This window comes from Thamnophis sirtalis, unplaced genomic scaffold, assembly GCF_051295495.1.
Source record: "Thamnophis sirtalis isolate CommonGarterSnake01/CBP01778 unplaced genomic scaffold, rThaSir2_p1.2 scaffold_9, whole genome shotgun sequence".
Classification (NCBI taxonomy): Eukaryota; Metazoa; Chordata; class Lepidosauria; order Squamata; family Natricidae; genus Thamnophis; species Thamnophis sirtalis.
Genome location: NW_028261389.1, coordinates 24,000,715 through 24,012,771, shown reverse-complemented (window position 1 = coordinate 24,012,771; position 12,057 = coordinate 24,000,715). Strand labels below are relative to the sequence as shown.

Here is a 12,057-nt window from a genome sequence, read left to right as displayed (position 1 = left end):
ACGTGGCTGCATGCGCATGTGTGTGGCTGCATGCGCATGTGTGTGGCTGCATGTGCATGTGCAGGGTGCATGCACAGGGGAGGGGCACATGTTACAGGTCACACAGGCATATGAGGGCCTGGGAACATGGGGGCGTGCACACATGCATGAAAGCGGGACACATGTGAAAGTGTACCATGCATGTGCAGTGGTGGGGCGCAGTGGGTGTTGCGCACACATTGCATTACGGTGTGTGCGCGCACTTTCGGCATGCAACAACAAAAAGGTTAGTCATCCCTGTAATCCCTATTCAAGATAGAGCCAGGGTAACTGAGCATTTACTGGCTGGCTGGATGCCCTTCCTGACGTCTACATGGCATTTGTATCACGTATTTCTTTTCTTTGCATCCTAGGAAAGAAACAACTGCCAAGGCCTAGGATTGAACTCTCAACCTTCTAAGTGGGAGGCGAGCATATTCACCACTATCCCACCACTCTGCAGTCTCATTTCAATGCAGGAACTAGGTTGTGCATTGGATGGTCTGATAGCTGATATAATGCTTCTAATGGCTAGGAAAATGAAAGGGGTGGGTTATACCACCTTGTTATACCCTTCCCATACCTGAGCTTCTGAAATTCTTTCATTTCCTCATTAATATATCTGATTTCCTATTTATAATTGAAATTACAAATGAAGACTTCGATTGTTTGCTGAAAGGGAGGATTTAGTCCAAATTCAAGGGCATTTGGTCTCCTGTATTTCAGGATGTGCAATGGAGATAAGCCTAGAAATGTAGTTGGATAAAGTTATCATTTTGTCCACAATCAGATGGAAGACAAGAAGTTAAACATATTGTTACTTAGATTTGGGGTTTTATATATTTTGTGTTGCTTATTAAGAAAAAACCTGTTATTAAGGTGGCTGCAGAAGAGGAAAAGGATGAAAATTGTAAATAAATTTTCAGAGTACATACTATCATGTAGCTTGATGTCACAATGAGGGGAATTCTCCAGAAAGTATCATGTATCCCTTAGGCCCAACAATACAAGCATGATGCATTAATCATAGCCAGCTGAGCATTACCATAAAGTCGCCACTGGCTTCTCTTCTGACAGATATACAGGAATTTGGTTATGCAGCTCCAATTAAAGTTAATTGAGTTGTTTTTGTGCACCTAAAGAAATTAGGTTTTAACCTTGAGACATTTCTATCAGTATTCACAATCTAAATTACACATTCCTAGCGGTAGAACAAGATCCAGCCAAATAAATCCAGTTTTTCCAGAATACGCTCAGTTTTGTTTCTTTGAAACAACTGATGTTCTGATTGGGTAAATACCTAGGTAGATCAGGGACAGATTTAGAGTCAAAGGAAATCATTACTTGTAGATTTGGTTTATTGAATCGGTACCTCAAACCATTTGTGGATTTCAGCAACCAGAATGACAGCAAATTTGGCAGTGCCAATGTTGAAAATTTGAATTTTCAAATCTTGATGTGAGGTCACCTCATATAATTGAGACTTAGATGAGAACTGTTGAATTTCAGTGTACTTTAACATAGAAGGTCTGCTATTTGGGGCTATTTTTTCTTGATAATTTCACGTTTTGTACCAAAAGAGGGTAATAATGAGACTAGCTGTGATTTTGAGTAATAGCACTCATGAGGTGATTGTAATTTTTCTTCCCACTAAATATCCTCTTCCTGGCCTGACTTACTCTTCTCCCCACTTACTGTTGAGCTACTATTAAATCTACAAAAAAAGTCTAGTTCTTTCCTTTTTCAAAATGTTCAACAGTGGTTGAATGACTTTGGATCCTGAAATCAATGGTCTTTCCTAATGTGGTTTGGTATTGGTATTATCTTATTTATTTAAATGTGGAAAGACAGTAGAGCTATCTTTGCAGGGCCCCTACGAGTTATCCTAATAATCAGGGCCTAAGTCCCACACTGACATACAACAAATCCAGGATGCCAAGTGGAGAAGTAGCAAGAGTAATATTGATGCTCCTGATAAAACAACAGTCTCTTATCTACTTTAAAATAAAAGTGTAAATAAGCAGCAGGACAACTGATCTTAGATATTCTACACAATATATAGTCTGCAAGTACCCTGTTGACACAGAGTTTTAACTCAAATGCACAGGACAAAGCCAAGTAGTTTACTATTTATTTACTATTTAAATTAGAAAGAATAATTAGAAGATATTTAATTGTCTTTTTGTTTTAAATCTGAAACTTATGCAATCACATCTGTCGTGCTTTCAAAATAATACCCAAACTATATTATTGTAATCCAACTGCTTCTTTTCATTCATAAAATAAAGGCTCCGCTCCCTTTTTATCTGCACTCACTTGATTCCTCATTGAAACTGTTGTATCCTCTCTGCTTTCCACCATATGGGAAAAGTCGAATGCACTCTATGCAAAAGGTTTCTTGGCAGCACCTGCATATGACTGTTTGAATCAGAACAAAAGAATATTTTATGCCAATTTTCCATCTCCTGTTGATACATTAGGACTTATTTATCTAGCACCTACTGACATAAATATGCCTAAATTATAGACATTTTCTATTCAAATTAGGAGGGCAAAATTCTGTTCTTTGCACTTTCATGCTTCTTTCTTCAGGTACCACTGAAATGCCGACATGAAAAAAGATCCCCTCCTTTTCCAAGACTTTTCTTTTAAACATTCTAAAAACTCCTTTCAGTGAAGGAAGCAATAAAAACCTAGTAGCTACAAAATCGCACATTATTAGTAATAGCCACAAAAGTCAGAGTATTAATTTGACAAATAAGCAAAACGTGTTTGCTTGTATCCTGCTGTTATGCTGCTGCTATCGTTCTACAGGTGAATTATTGAGTCTGCCATTTGCACTTCTATAACTGTCTGGTTTGACACAACAATTAAACAGGACAAGTACTGATTCGAACGGATAGTTAGGACTGCAATTGTAACCAGCCCGCCTTCCATCGGAGACATGTATATTGCAGGAGTCAGAAGGAAGGGTAAGAAAAAAAACTGCAGACCCCTCACATTTTGGACATAAACTGTTTCAATTCCTCCCCTCAGGACATCACTGTAGGGCATTGTATGCCAAAGTAATTAGACACAAAGACAGTTTCTTTCCCCCCACCATGCCATCACTCTACTGAACCCCTAATTCACACAGCACAGCATGCTTAATATCTTATGCCTAAGGATATTTACTCATGTAGTAGGGCTGTATTACTATTATCCTTTCCAGTTATCTTCTCCTATTGGTATCTTATGATTATGTCACTTTGTTGTTTGTATGTACACTGAGAGTTTATCCACTGGAGACAAATTCCTTGTGTGTCTAATTACATCTATTGATTAGACACACAATATATTCTATTCTATTCTACTCTTATTCATTACTTTTATAATGGCGGCAACCATATGTAATATTCCTTCCTCTTTCACCACAACCACAGCCTTGTGAGGTGGTCTGGGCTGAAAGAGACTGACTGGTCCAAAGGCATCTAGCCAGCTGTCATGACTAGGACAGGACCAGGAGTGAAATGCTACCGGTTCGGGACGGTTCGCCCGAACCAATAGAAAAAATGCTACTGGTTCTCCTGAACCGGTAGTTTAAAAATGCTTTAAAAAGTAAAAAAGAAAAGTTCTGACGATCATGCAGAACAGCTGATTGTCGTACAGCTGATCATCAGAACTTTTAAAAAACTTTTTAAAGCATTTTTTTAAACTACCAGTTCAGGAAATGCTGCTTTCTAGCGAATCTAAATCACGCGGCACAGTTGTTTCCCCCTCCCCTCCCCCGCTGTTCCACTTACCTTTGCAGAGTCAGAAAAGGTTTCTTAGCGCCTGTGGTACACATGCGTGTGAAGTGCGCATGCGCGCCCAAGAGAACCAGTAGCACACTTAAGAGCAGTTCACCCCTGGGCAGAACTAGACAGAATTCACAGTCTCCTGGTTTCTAGTCTGGTGGCTTAACCACTACTAGACTAAGGTATCGATATTTGCTAATCCAAGTTTTATTTCCCTGGACCCAATCCAAATCTTTAAAAAACTGAAAATCAAACGAGCATAGACCAATAACAAAATTACAAATATAGTTATCTCTAAATATAACTGACACAGTCTTATATATCACATTTAGGACCGATCTTCATGTCTAGACTTCAGAATTATTTCCCTCTAAGCAAAAATTCTCTTGGCTTTTCTCCTATATTGAATGTGGCCCAAGAGCGCACAGCTGGTGAATCATCCCTGCTTGTTTTGCTGCAAAATTTTTGATATGGCACCCTCTGGTCCTTCCTGCTTTTTGGTTGCCACTCATTGGAACATAGAAGATATATATTGTAAGATATATATTATACAATATAATATTATAATATTATAATATTTGGGCAAGTAGACTTGTGCTATTAGAAACAGTTCAGTTGGAATACAAATACCCTTTGCAGCCTGATTTTGGCACTAAAAAGAAAATATAGAAAGTGGTTGAATTCACATGTCATGCTTTTTTTTTTTAATGGCTTCAATAAAGGGGAATATTTTTGTAGCTCGGGGCTGAAATTAAAGGGCTTTGGTGGTCTCTGAGCTTGGTTGTTTTCTTGCAGATTTTTCCAGTGATTTGTTGCAGATGAGCACTGATGATGTTCCCTAATTTGGGTAATGAAACATCTGCAACAAAACAGCCAATTTCAGAGAGGACCAAGTACCACTCAAAAATTAGCTTAGTGTGATGTATGGATTCAGTGATGTGTGACCGTAGATAACAATTTATAGGGCAAAAGTTCACACCACACATAGCTCTCCAAAATGATGAAGAAAAAGGGCATGCAGGAGGGCACATCAAGGAGACTCACAGCATCAAAGAAAAATGTAAGATCTCCAGAAATAGACATTAACAAAAGCTAATGCTCAGAATGAATGGAAGCTTATGAGAGATAACAAAAATAACAAAATAAGTGTCTGTGGGTATGTTAGAAACAGAAAGTAAAACAAAGGAGAAAGAGGTGAGTTGGCAATGCACTGTAGTGAAAAGAATTTCTTAATCCTACAGGTAATCCTCAATTTACAACTGTTTGTTTAACAATCATTCAAAGTTATGAAGGTCTTGAGAAAAGGTAACTTATGAACTGTACTCACTTTTATGACCATTGCGCCACCTCATGGGCACATGCTTGCAACTGGCTGCAGTCTCCTCTGGTCATGTGGTTTGTGATCTTTTTTTGCTCATTTCCAACAAAAAAAGGCCAAAAATGCCCATTGGAGAAACTGGATTAGTTTAACCACCACTGTAAAAATTGTCATAAATTCAGGTCCAATTCGACTTATGACCTCAGTGATTTACAATGGAAATTCCTATCCCAATTGTGGTTGTAAATCAAGGGCCACCTGGGTTTTTTTTTTCTTCTGCCAGAAGAGAAATTACACCCTGTCATCATTACGCTGCTGAGTGAATGAAGGACCTGGAATTTAGGATAGACAAAGGTTCTCATAGGAGAATTAGAAAATGTAAATAAATTTAATCTCTGGAGCTAAAGGGATTATACTTTATGACAGTAAATAAACCCAGCAGAGAGGGTAAACTGTTGGCAAACTCTGAGAACTAGAGGTCTTATAAGGTTTCAGAGTGTTGGAGAAGAACAAATATTGCCATCAGGAAGAAAAAAGAAATTCCAGGAAACCACAGACTTTTCAGCTTGGCATTTATACCAGGTGACATCCTCAGATTATCAAACAGCATATCTGCATGCTACAATTAATAAAAAGCAGTATGAGCTTGTTAGAAACAAATCATGCCAGTTAACCTGAGCATCTTTTTTCCCCTAAGAGTAGATCAAGGGAACACCATGAGCAGAATATACCTAATTAGTTTTAGTTTTCCCTTTATTTGTATGCCGCCCTTTTCCTTGGGGGGACTCAGGGCGGCTCACAGTTCAAAAAAGGGGGGGGGAGGACAAACAATTCCAACATGAAGACAATACAACATATTAAAAAGAAAGCACAACAGTCACACAATTCGGGTGGGGCCAGAATCCTAACCCCAGGCCAGCTGGGACAGCCAGATCTTTAAAGCGGCGCGGAAGGACTGGAGGGTGGTGAGGGTCCAAATCTCCACGGGGAGTTCGTTCCAGAGGGTCGGAGCAGCCACCGAGAAGGCTCTCCTCCGGGTAGTTGCCAGTCTGCACTGGCTGGAAGATGGAATTCGGAGGAGGCCTAATCGATGCGATCGTATCGGTCTAGTGGAGGTAATTGGCAGTAGGCGGTCTCTCTTCTATTAGGTGAATTTGCAAACAATTAATGACCAGGCTCAAGATGAGTTCATCCATAGGTCTAAATAAGCTTGGAGGGAAGAATCACATGAATGGGCAAGTTTATCTTTAGGAGGCCTGCTGAGTTTTGCATCACTGAACAATAATATTATATTTTATTATTTATTCAGTGGAGAAGCATCATATACACTGTTCTGAACTAAAATGATTGAGAGGCATATGCACAAACCAAAGTAACCACAGGGCATGACTTTTTAAACACAAGGTATGGGTTGCTATGTTGCATTGAAAACAAAACACTAGCAGATTTGAAACCACTATTGATATCCAAAGCTTGTGGTAGATTACATTGGTCCCCAGAAACCTCAAATGACAAATCCTGCCTTAGTCATGAAACAGACTAAATTATTAAAGCACCAGCCTTGATTAATGAGATAATATATAACCGTTTCCAACACAGCAGCATGTCCACCTCACTTTTTGATCTTGGCATGCTGCACTGTATCCATACTGTAGCTATCCAGTCCCTAACTAAGGTGCTGTTGCTTTGAGTACAGCAGATGTGTTTGGGAAGAAAGAAAAGTACCCATCTTTCTATCTTTTTAATCTCCTCAGTGTCTTATTTATTAAATTCAGTGGCCTTTCTTTCGAACCAGCCTCCTGGGATTTTCTTCCATACAAATCTGTGCTTTAGGCCAAAGTTTGGCCTAAAGTTTAGGCCAAAGTTTGACAACTTTAAGACTTGTGGACTTCAACTCCCAGAATTGGGAGTTGAAGTCCACAAGTCTTAAAAGTTGCCAAGCTTGGAGACCCCCGCTCTAGGCTGAGCTGCAAGCCCCGAGAATGGGGGATGGTGAAAGAGCGGTGAGAAATTCCAACGTGAACATCATTTGATCAACTCTAAAACTCTAGATCTTTGTGATCAAGAAGAAACCACTTGGGGTTATTTTTTTTCAGTCTGTTGTGAAAAAGTAATATTTTATGTTGTGCTGGGCTCTTTGGAGAAAGGAGGAAATGGGAAGATAAAGAAAGAGTACCTACAAGACATTGATGTTTATCATTCATAAAAGAGGCTGTAAATGCAGGGGGTTTTTTTTGGGAAAAGCACTGGGAGGAAAAAGCAACACTGGATTCGAAACAGATTCAAAGAACTTTGAGACTGATGAGTCTTCCCTACTAAACTTTTTCTCCTGAGTCAGATTTCTGGAAGGGGGGAGGTGGAGAGAGAAATCAGGTAAGTTACAAAGAGCCAGATTCCCCAAAACATTTCCTTAAGAGGCAGCGGGATAATAAAGAAGCATCTTGTTTTGAAGCAACTTCTGTAAAAGGGGAGGCGTATTTGCACATCATGCCTACCCGTGATTAATATGGCTATAATTTACTGAACCCAATTTGCAAAACTCTGCACTCGCCCATCAACTAATTGCACAGGCTAGTTTCTGCAACATGCATGCATGGCTACTGTGTCCGTCCTGTGAATAGAGCCAGCAGTTGATTTCAAGCATCATGCCAGCTATGATTTAACCTGCTGGGGAAAAAAGGAAGTGGTTAAATTCACACCCTACGCCCAGTTAAAAAGCCAACCTAAACTTCGGAGCTTAACTCATTTCACTTTTTTTTTTATCTCGTAAGTATCTACTTCGCCTGTCAGCACAACCCACCTTCGAAGGCCGTGCTGTTACGCTGCTCCTCGGGTGTCTGCTGGACAATTCTGCCCTTCCGCGCGGAGTTACCCATGCCGGGGCTCCTGCGTCCGTCTTCCCGTTCCTTGCGACCTCTGTTGGCCGCTAAGCGAAACGTCAGGTGCCCGGAAATGTAGACTCTCCCTCTCCTCTCTCTCCGCCTGGCAATTGATCTTGAAATGGGAAGAGTCCTGGGGGAAAAAGCGGAAGAAGCCCCGAGGTCTTCGACGCTTGCAGCTCTTGGAGTTTGCGGTTCCCGGCTGGCATCCAGAGCGAGTTTGACGGCCGGCAGCCGGTTGTGATGGGAATAGAACCTGAAGCGAAAGAATAAAGTTCTGAATTCTGAAAGAGATCGTGCGACCCCTGCCGGCTGAAAGTGTGTAACTGAATTTGCAAGGGAAGAATAAGGTGATGAGCAACTGTAGAAGCCAGCCTTGGGTTTGTTAAAAATGGTTAAGAAAAATCATCTTTCTTTCTTTCTTTCTTTCTTTCTTTCTTTCTTTCATTCATTCATTCATTCATTCATTAATAGACTGAAAAAAATATTGTGGATATAATTTACCCAGTCTTCAGGGTGGTGTTCCATAATGTTGATCATTGCCTTTTTTTCTTGATAAAATAGAAAAGGATGGTCACTCTAGCAAAGGCTAATGAAGGATGGGTGTATTTTCTCTCCTCCAGAATGGCCTGAGTTGTCTGAGTTGGCTAGGCAATTTGTATTTTATGGAATAGTTATTATTCCATGAAATTATGGAATATTTCATGGAATGAAACTGATGTGTGCTTGTAAGCTCATGGTTTTTTCCTTGCATGTCCTACAATGTCAGACTTTCATTAGATAAATTAGTACAGCATGTGTATAGCATGTGCCCTATCGGTTAGAAGCCTTAGTTGTCAAGCTCACATTGAAAACAATAGTGACAGATCTCTCTGTCTGTCTCCCTCTCTCTGTCTCTCTCTGTCTCTCTGTCTCTGTCTCTGTCTCTCTCTCTCTCTCACACACACACACACAGCATTACAAGTCATAAAAAAATCTAAAATTATTCCGACACTAAACCCCCCCCCCCAATAATTTTGCAAAGTTCTTGCTATGATGCAATGGATCATTAAAACAATGCATGTACTGAGTATGTACTTGCTTCCCACTAACAAATCAAGTAACACAAAATAGCTGCTAGTAAAATGGGGGGGGGGAGAACAGGAATGCCCAAGATTAAAATTGCAGACATTTCTTTGTGTCGCCCTCAGCCACCCTGAGTCTCTCGGGGATAGGGTGGCATACAAATTGAATAAATCCAATCCAATCCAATACTGTTAATGTGCACAAAAGACTAAAATAACATCCCAAGTTCTTAACCCATGGATTGTCATATAAGTTCTCATAGTCCTGATTTAGGACAAAAGCATGGAACAGTTTAAAAAAATTCCCATTGGAAGAATTGGATCTAGGCCTCTACTACAGATGATCCTCAACTTACAGTAATTTGTTTAGTGACTGTTTGAAGTACAACAGCATTGAAAAAAGTGACTTATAACTAGTTTTCACCCTTACGACCATTGCAGCATCCTCATATTCACGTGATCAAAATTCAGGTGCCGTAGTGGGCATAGTGATTAGAATGCAGTACTGCAGGCTATTTCTGCTGACTGCTGACTGCCTGCAATTTGGCAGTTCGAATCTCACCAGGCTCAGGGTTGACTCAGCCTCCTGTCCTTCCGAGGTGGATAAAATGGGGACCCAGATTGTTGGGGGCAATAGGATGACTCTGTAAATCTCTTAGAAAGGACTGTGAAGCACTGTGAAGTGGTATATAAGACTATTGCTATTGCTTGGCAAATGGCCTGGGGTCATGCGATAACCATTTGTAACCTTCCCGGGTGGCTTCTGACAAGCAAAGCAAAATCCAGTAAGACGGATTCACTTAACGATCACATGATTCATTTAACAATGGCAGTGATTCCCTTAACAACTGTGGCAAAAAGTTTGTAAAGTGAGGCACAACTCACTTAGCAACTGCCTCACTCAGCAATGGAAATTTTGGGTTCAATTGTGGTTATAGGTTGAGGACTACCTGTATCTAGAATACAGGTCTCCAGTTTTTTGGGACATATTCATAAATTTGAGGTGAGATTCCGTTTCATCTGCCGGTATTTATCAATTAAAAATCACTTAATTCGTGTAATCTGTTGTCTCAAGTGGTATCTACATTTCATTTGGCAGGCTTAGCCAAACAGTGAAAAGCAGTTATTGGTAAAATGAGGCTTAAATGGGGGGAAAAATGGAACTTGGTTAAAATATTAACATATGCAGAATATTTATTGTCCACAATTATATACTAAAGAAACCAGAAACCCCTGCAGTTTACAGCTGGAAGCATGAACTTTTAAAGACTCTTGAGAATAATTCTATCTGGGCTGCCTTCAGAAATGAAGCCGGGCTGGTCACAGATTTGATCTCCTGTAGCTGTTCTGCAAGGCAGAGGCCTCCACCAAACAGGCCACAGTCTCTGGGTCCCCACAAACTTCACCAGATGTAGCATGGGGGCCTGTAACATTTTCATACAAAATGGGTAACAGTGGTGGTTCCGGATCCTGGTGCAACTGGTACGGTGCAAGGGGGCGGGCGTCCACCACATGCACACGCGCAGCATGCGTGCAGCATGCACATGCATACTTACCGCCCGCGATGCTCCAGCTGCTCGGCAGAGCATTACACAGGCACCATGCGCTCCGGGGAAACACGGTAGATGATATCTGGATAAGCAGCAGCTCCATTTTGTCTGGCTTCAACCTTGGCTTACTTGGTCCTATCTGGATCTACATAGCTTCCAGGAATGACCTGCCGGTGGGTCTCATCAATGCTCTGGCAATATCGCCTGATGATTAATGACTTATCCCAGCAGCCTCATACAGCTGCTAAACAGCAAAGAGAGAAAATCAGCCACTGTTGGAACATGTAGTCCTTGACTTATAACCGTTCATTTATTGACTGTTTGAAGTCACAACAGCACTGAAAAAAAGTGGCTTAGGACCATTTTTCACACTTACAACCTTTGCAGCCTCCCCACGGGCATGTGATCAAAATTCAGATGCTTGGCAACTGACTTGTACTTATGACTGTTGCAGTGTTTCGGGATCTTGTGATCACTTTTGCGACCTTCTGACGAGCAAGGTCAATGGGGAAGCCAGATTCACTTAACAACCGTGTGATTAACTTTAACAATCGCAGGGATTCACTTAACTGTGGCAAGAAAAGTTGTAAAATGAGGCAAAACTCACATAACAAATGCCTCAACGATAGAAATCTTGGGCTCAATTATGGTTGTAAGTCGAGGACTATCTGTAATGGAATGCCCATAGGACTGATGTCACCACCACTATCTGGTATTGCCTGGTTAGAAAACAGCAGAATTTCTGAAAACAATGTCTCTAATCTCTATTGCTGGCTGGCAATCCAGAAGGATATCATGGCAGAAGATATTGAAAGCTATCAAGAGATGAAAGGGGACCAAGATGCCCTCCTGTCATCCAGATCACAGCAATTTACTCCCTAACTGAAAAGGATGCAGATAATCTCCTCCAAGGCATTCTATAATTGGAACAACCTTGCGTAAAGAGGGGAAATTGGCAACTGGTTGATATCCAATCTTGCTGGGTCTCAGGAAGGCTTTTGGCACTGGGACAGCAGCAAAGAATCACGAGGAATTAAGACTCTAGAAAATTTGAATTATTTTATCGATGTAGTGTAACCAGGTCATAGATGCCTCTGCCCATTCCTTCCCACAAATCCATTGGGTAAGAACCCTACATCACTGTGCTTGCCCATTCAAGCCTTGGTAATAGATGCCAGGCCTTTCTGTTCATCTACTACAAGTTTAAGAATCATTGTTTTACTGTAAACAGATCTGGCATGAATCCAGACACACCTGAGGTCTAGGTCACCAGCAAGTTGGCTTCCCAGATCTAGGAATGAAGAATGAGCTGGAATTGGAAAGTAACACTAGACCAAAGGTCTCCAACTTCAGCAACCTTAAGACTTGTGGACTTCAATTCCCAGAATTCCCCAACCAGCAAAAGCTTATGGACTTCAATTCCCAGAATCCTCTAGCCAGCAAAGGCTTATG

General features: G+C 40.9%; 1 protein-coding gene across 2 annotated transcripts in view; it reads right to left on the bottom strand.

Annotated features, from left to right (window-relative positions):
* The window catches only part of TXNRD1 (thioredoxin reductase 1), a 70,268-nt gene extending 62,168 nt beyond the window's left edge, over positions 1–8,100 (bottom strand). Inside the window, exons 1-2 of one of the 2 annotated variants that reach the window (XM_087723082.1) lie at positions 7,913–8,100; positions 2,335–2,436 (exon numbers count right to left, since the gene is read on the bottom strand). In XM_087723082.1, coding sequence (XP_087579208.1) covers positions 2,335–2,436; positions 7,913–7,988 — 178 coding nt within the window. In that variant the 5' untranslated portion in view covers positions 7,989–8,100. The remainder of the gene's footprint in view (positions 1–2,334; positions 2,437–7,912) is intronic. The other variant, XM_087723083.1, reaches the window with a different exon arrangement.
* Positions 8,101–12,057: the final 3,957 nt, after the last annotated feature.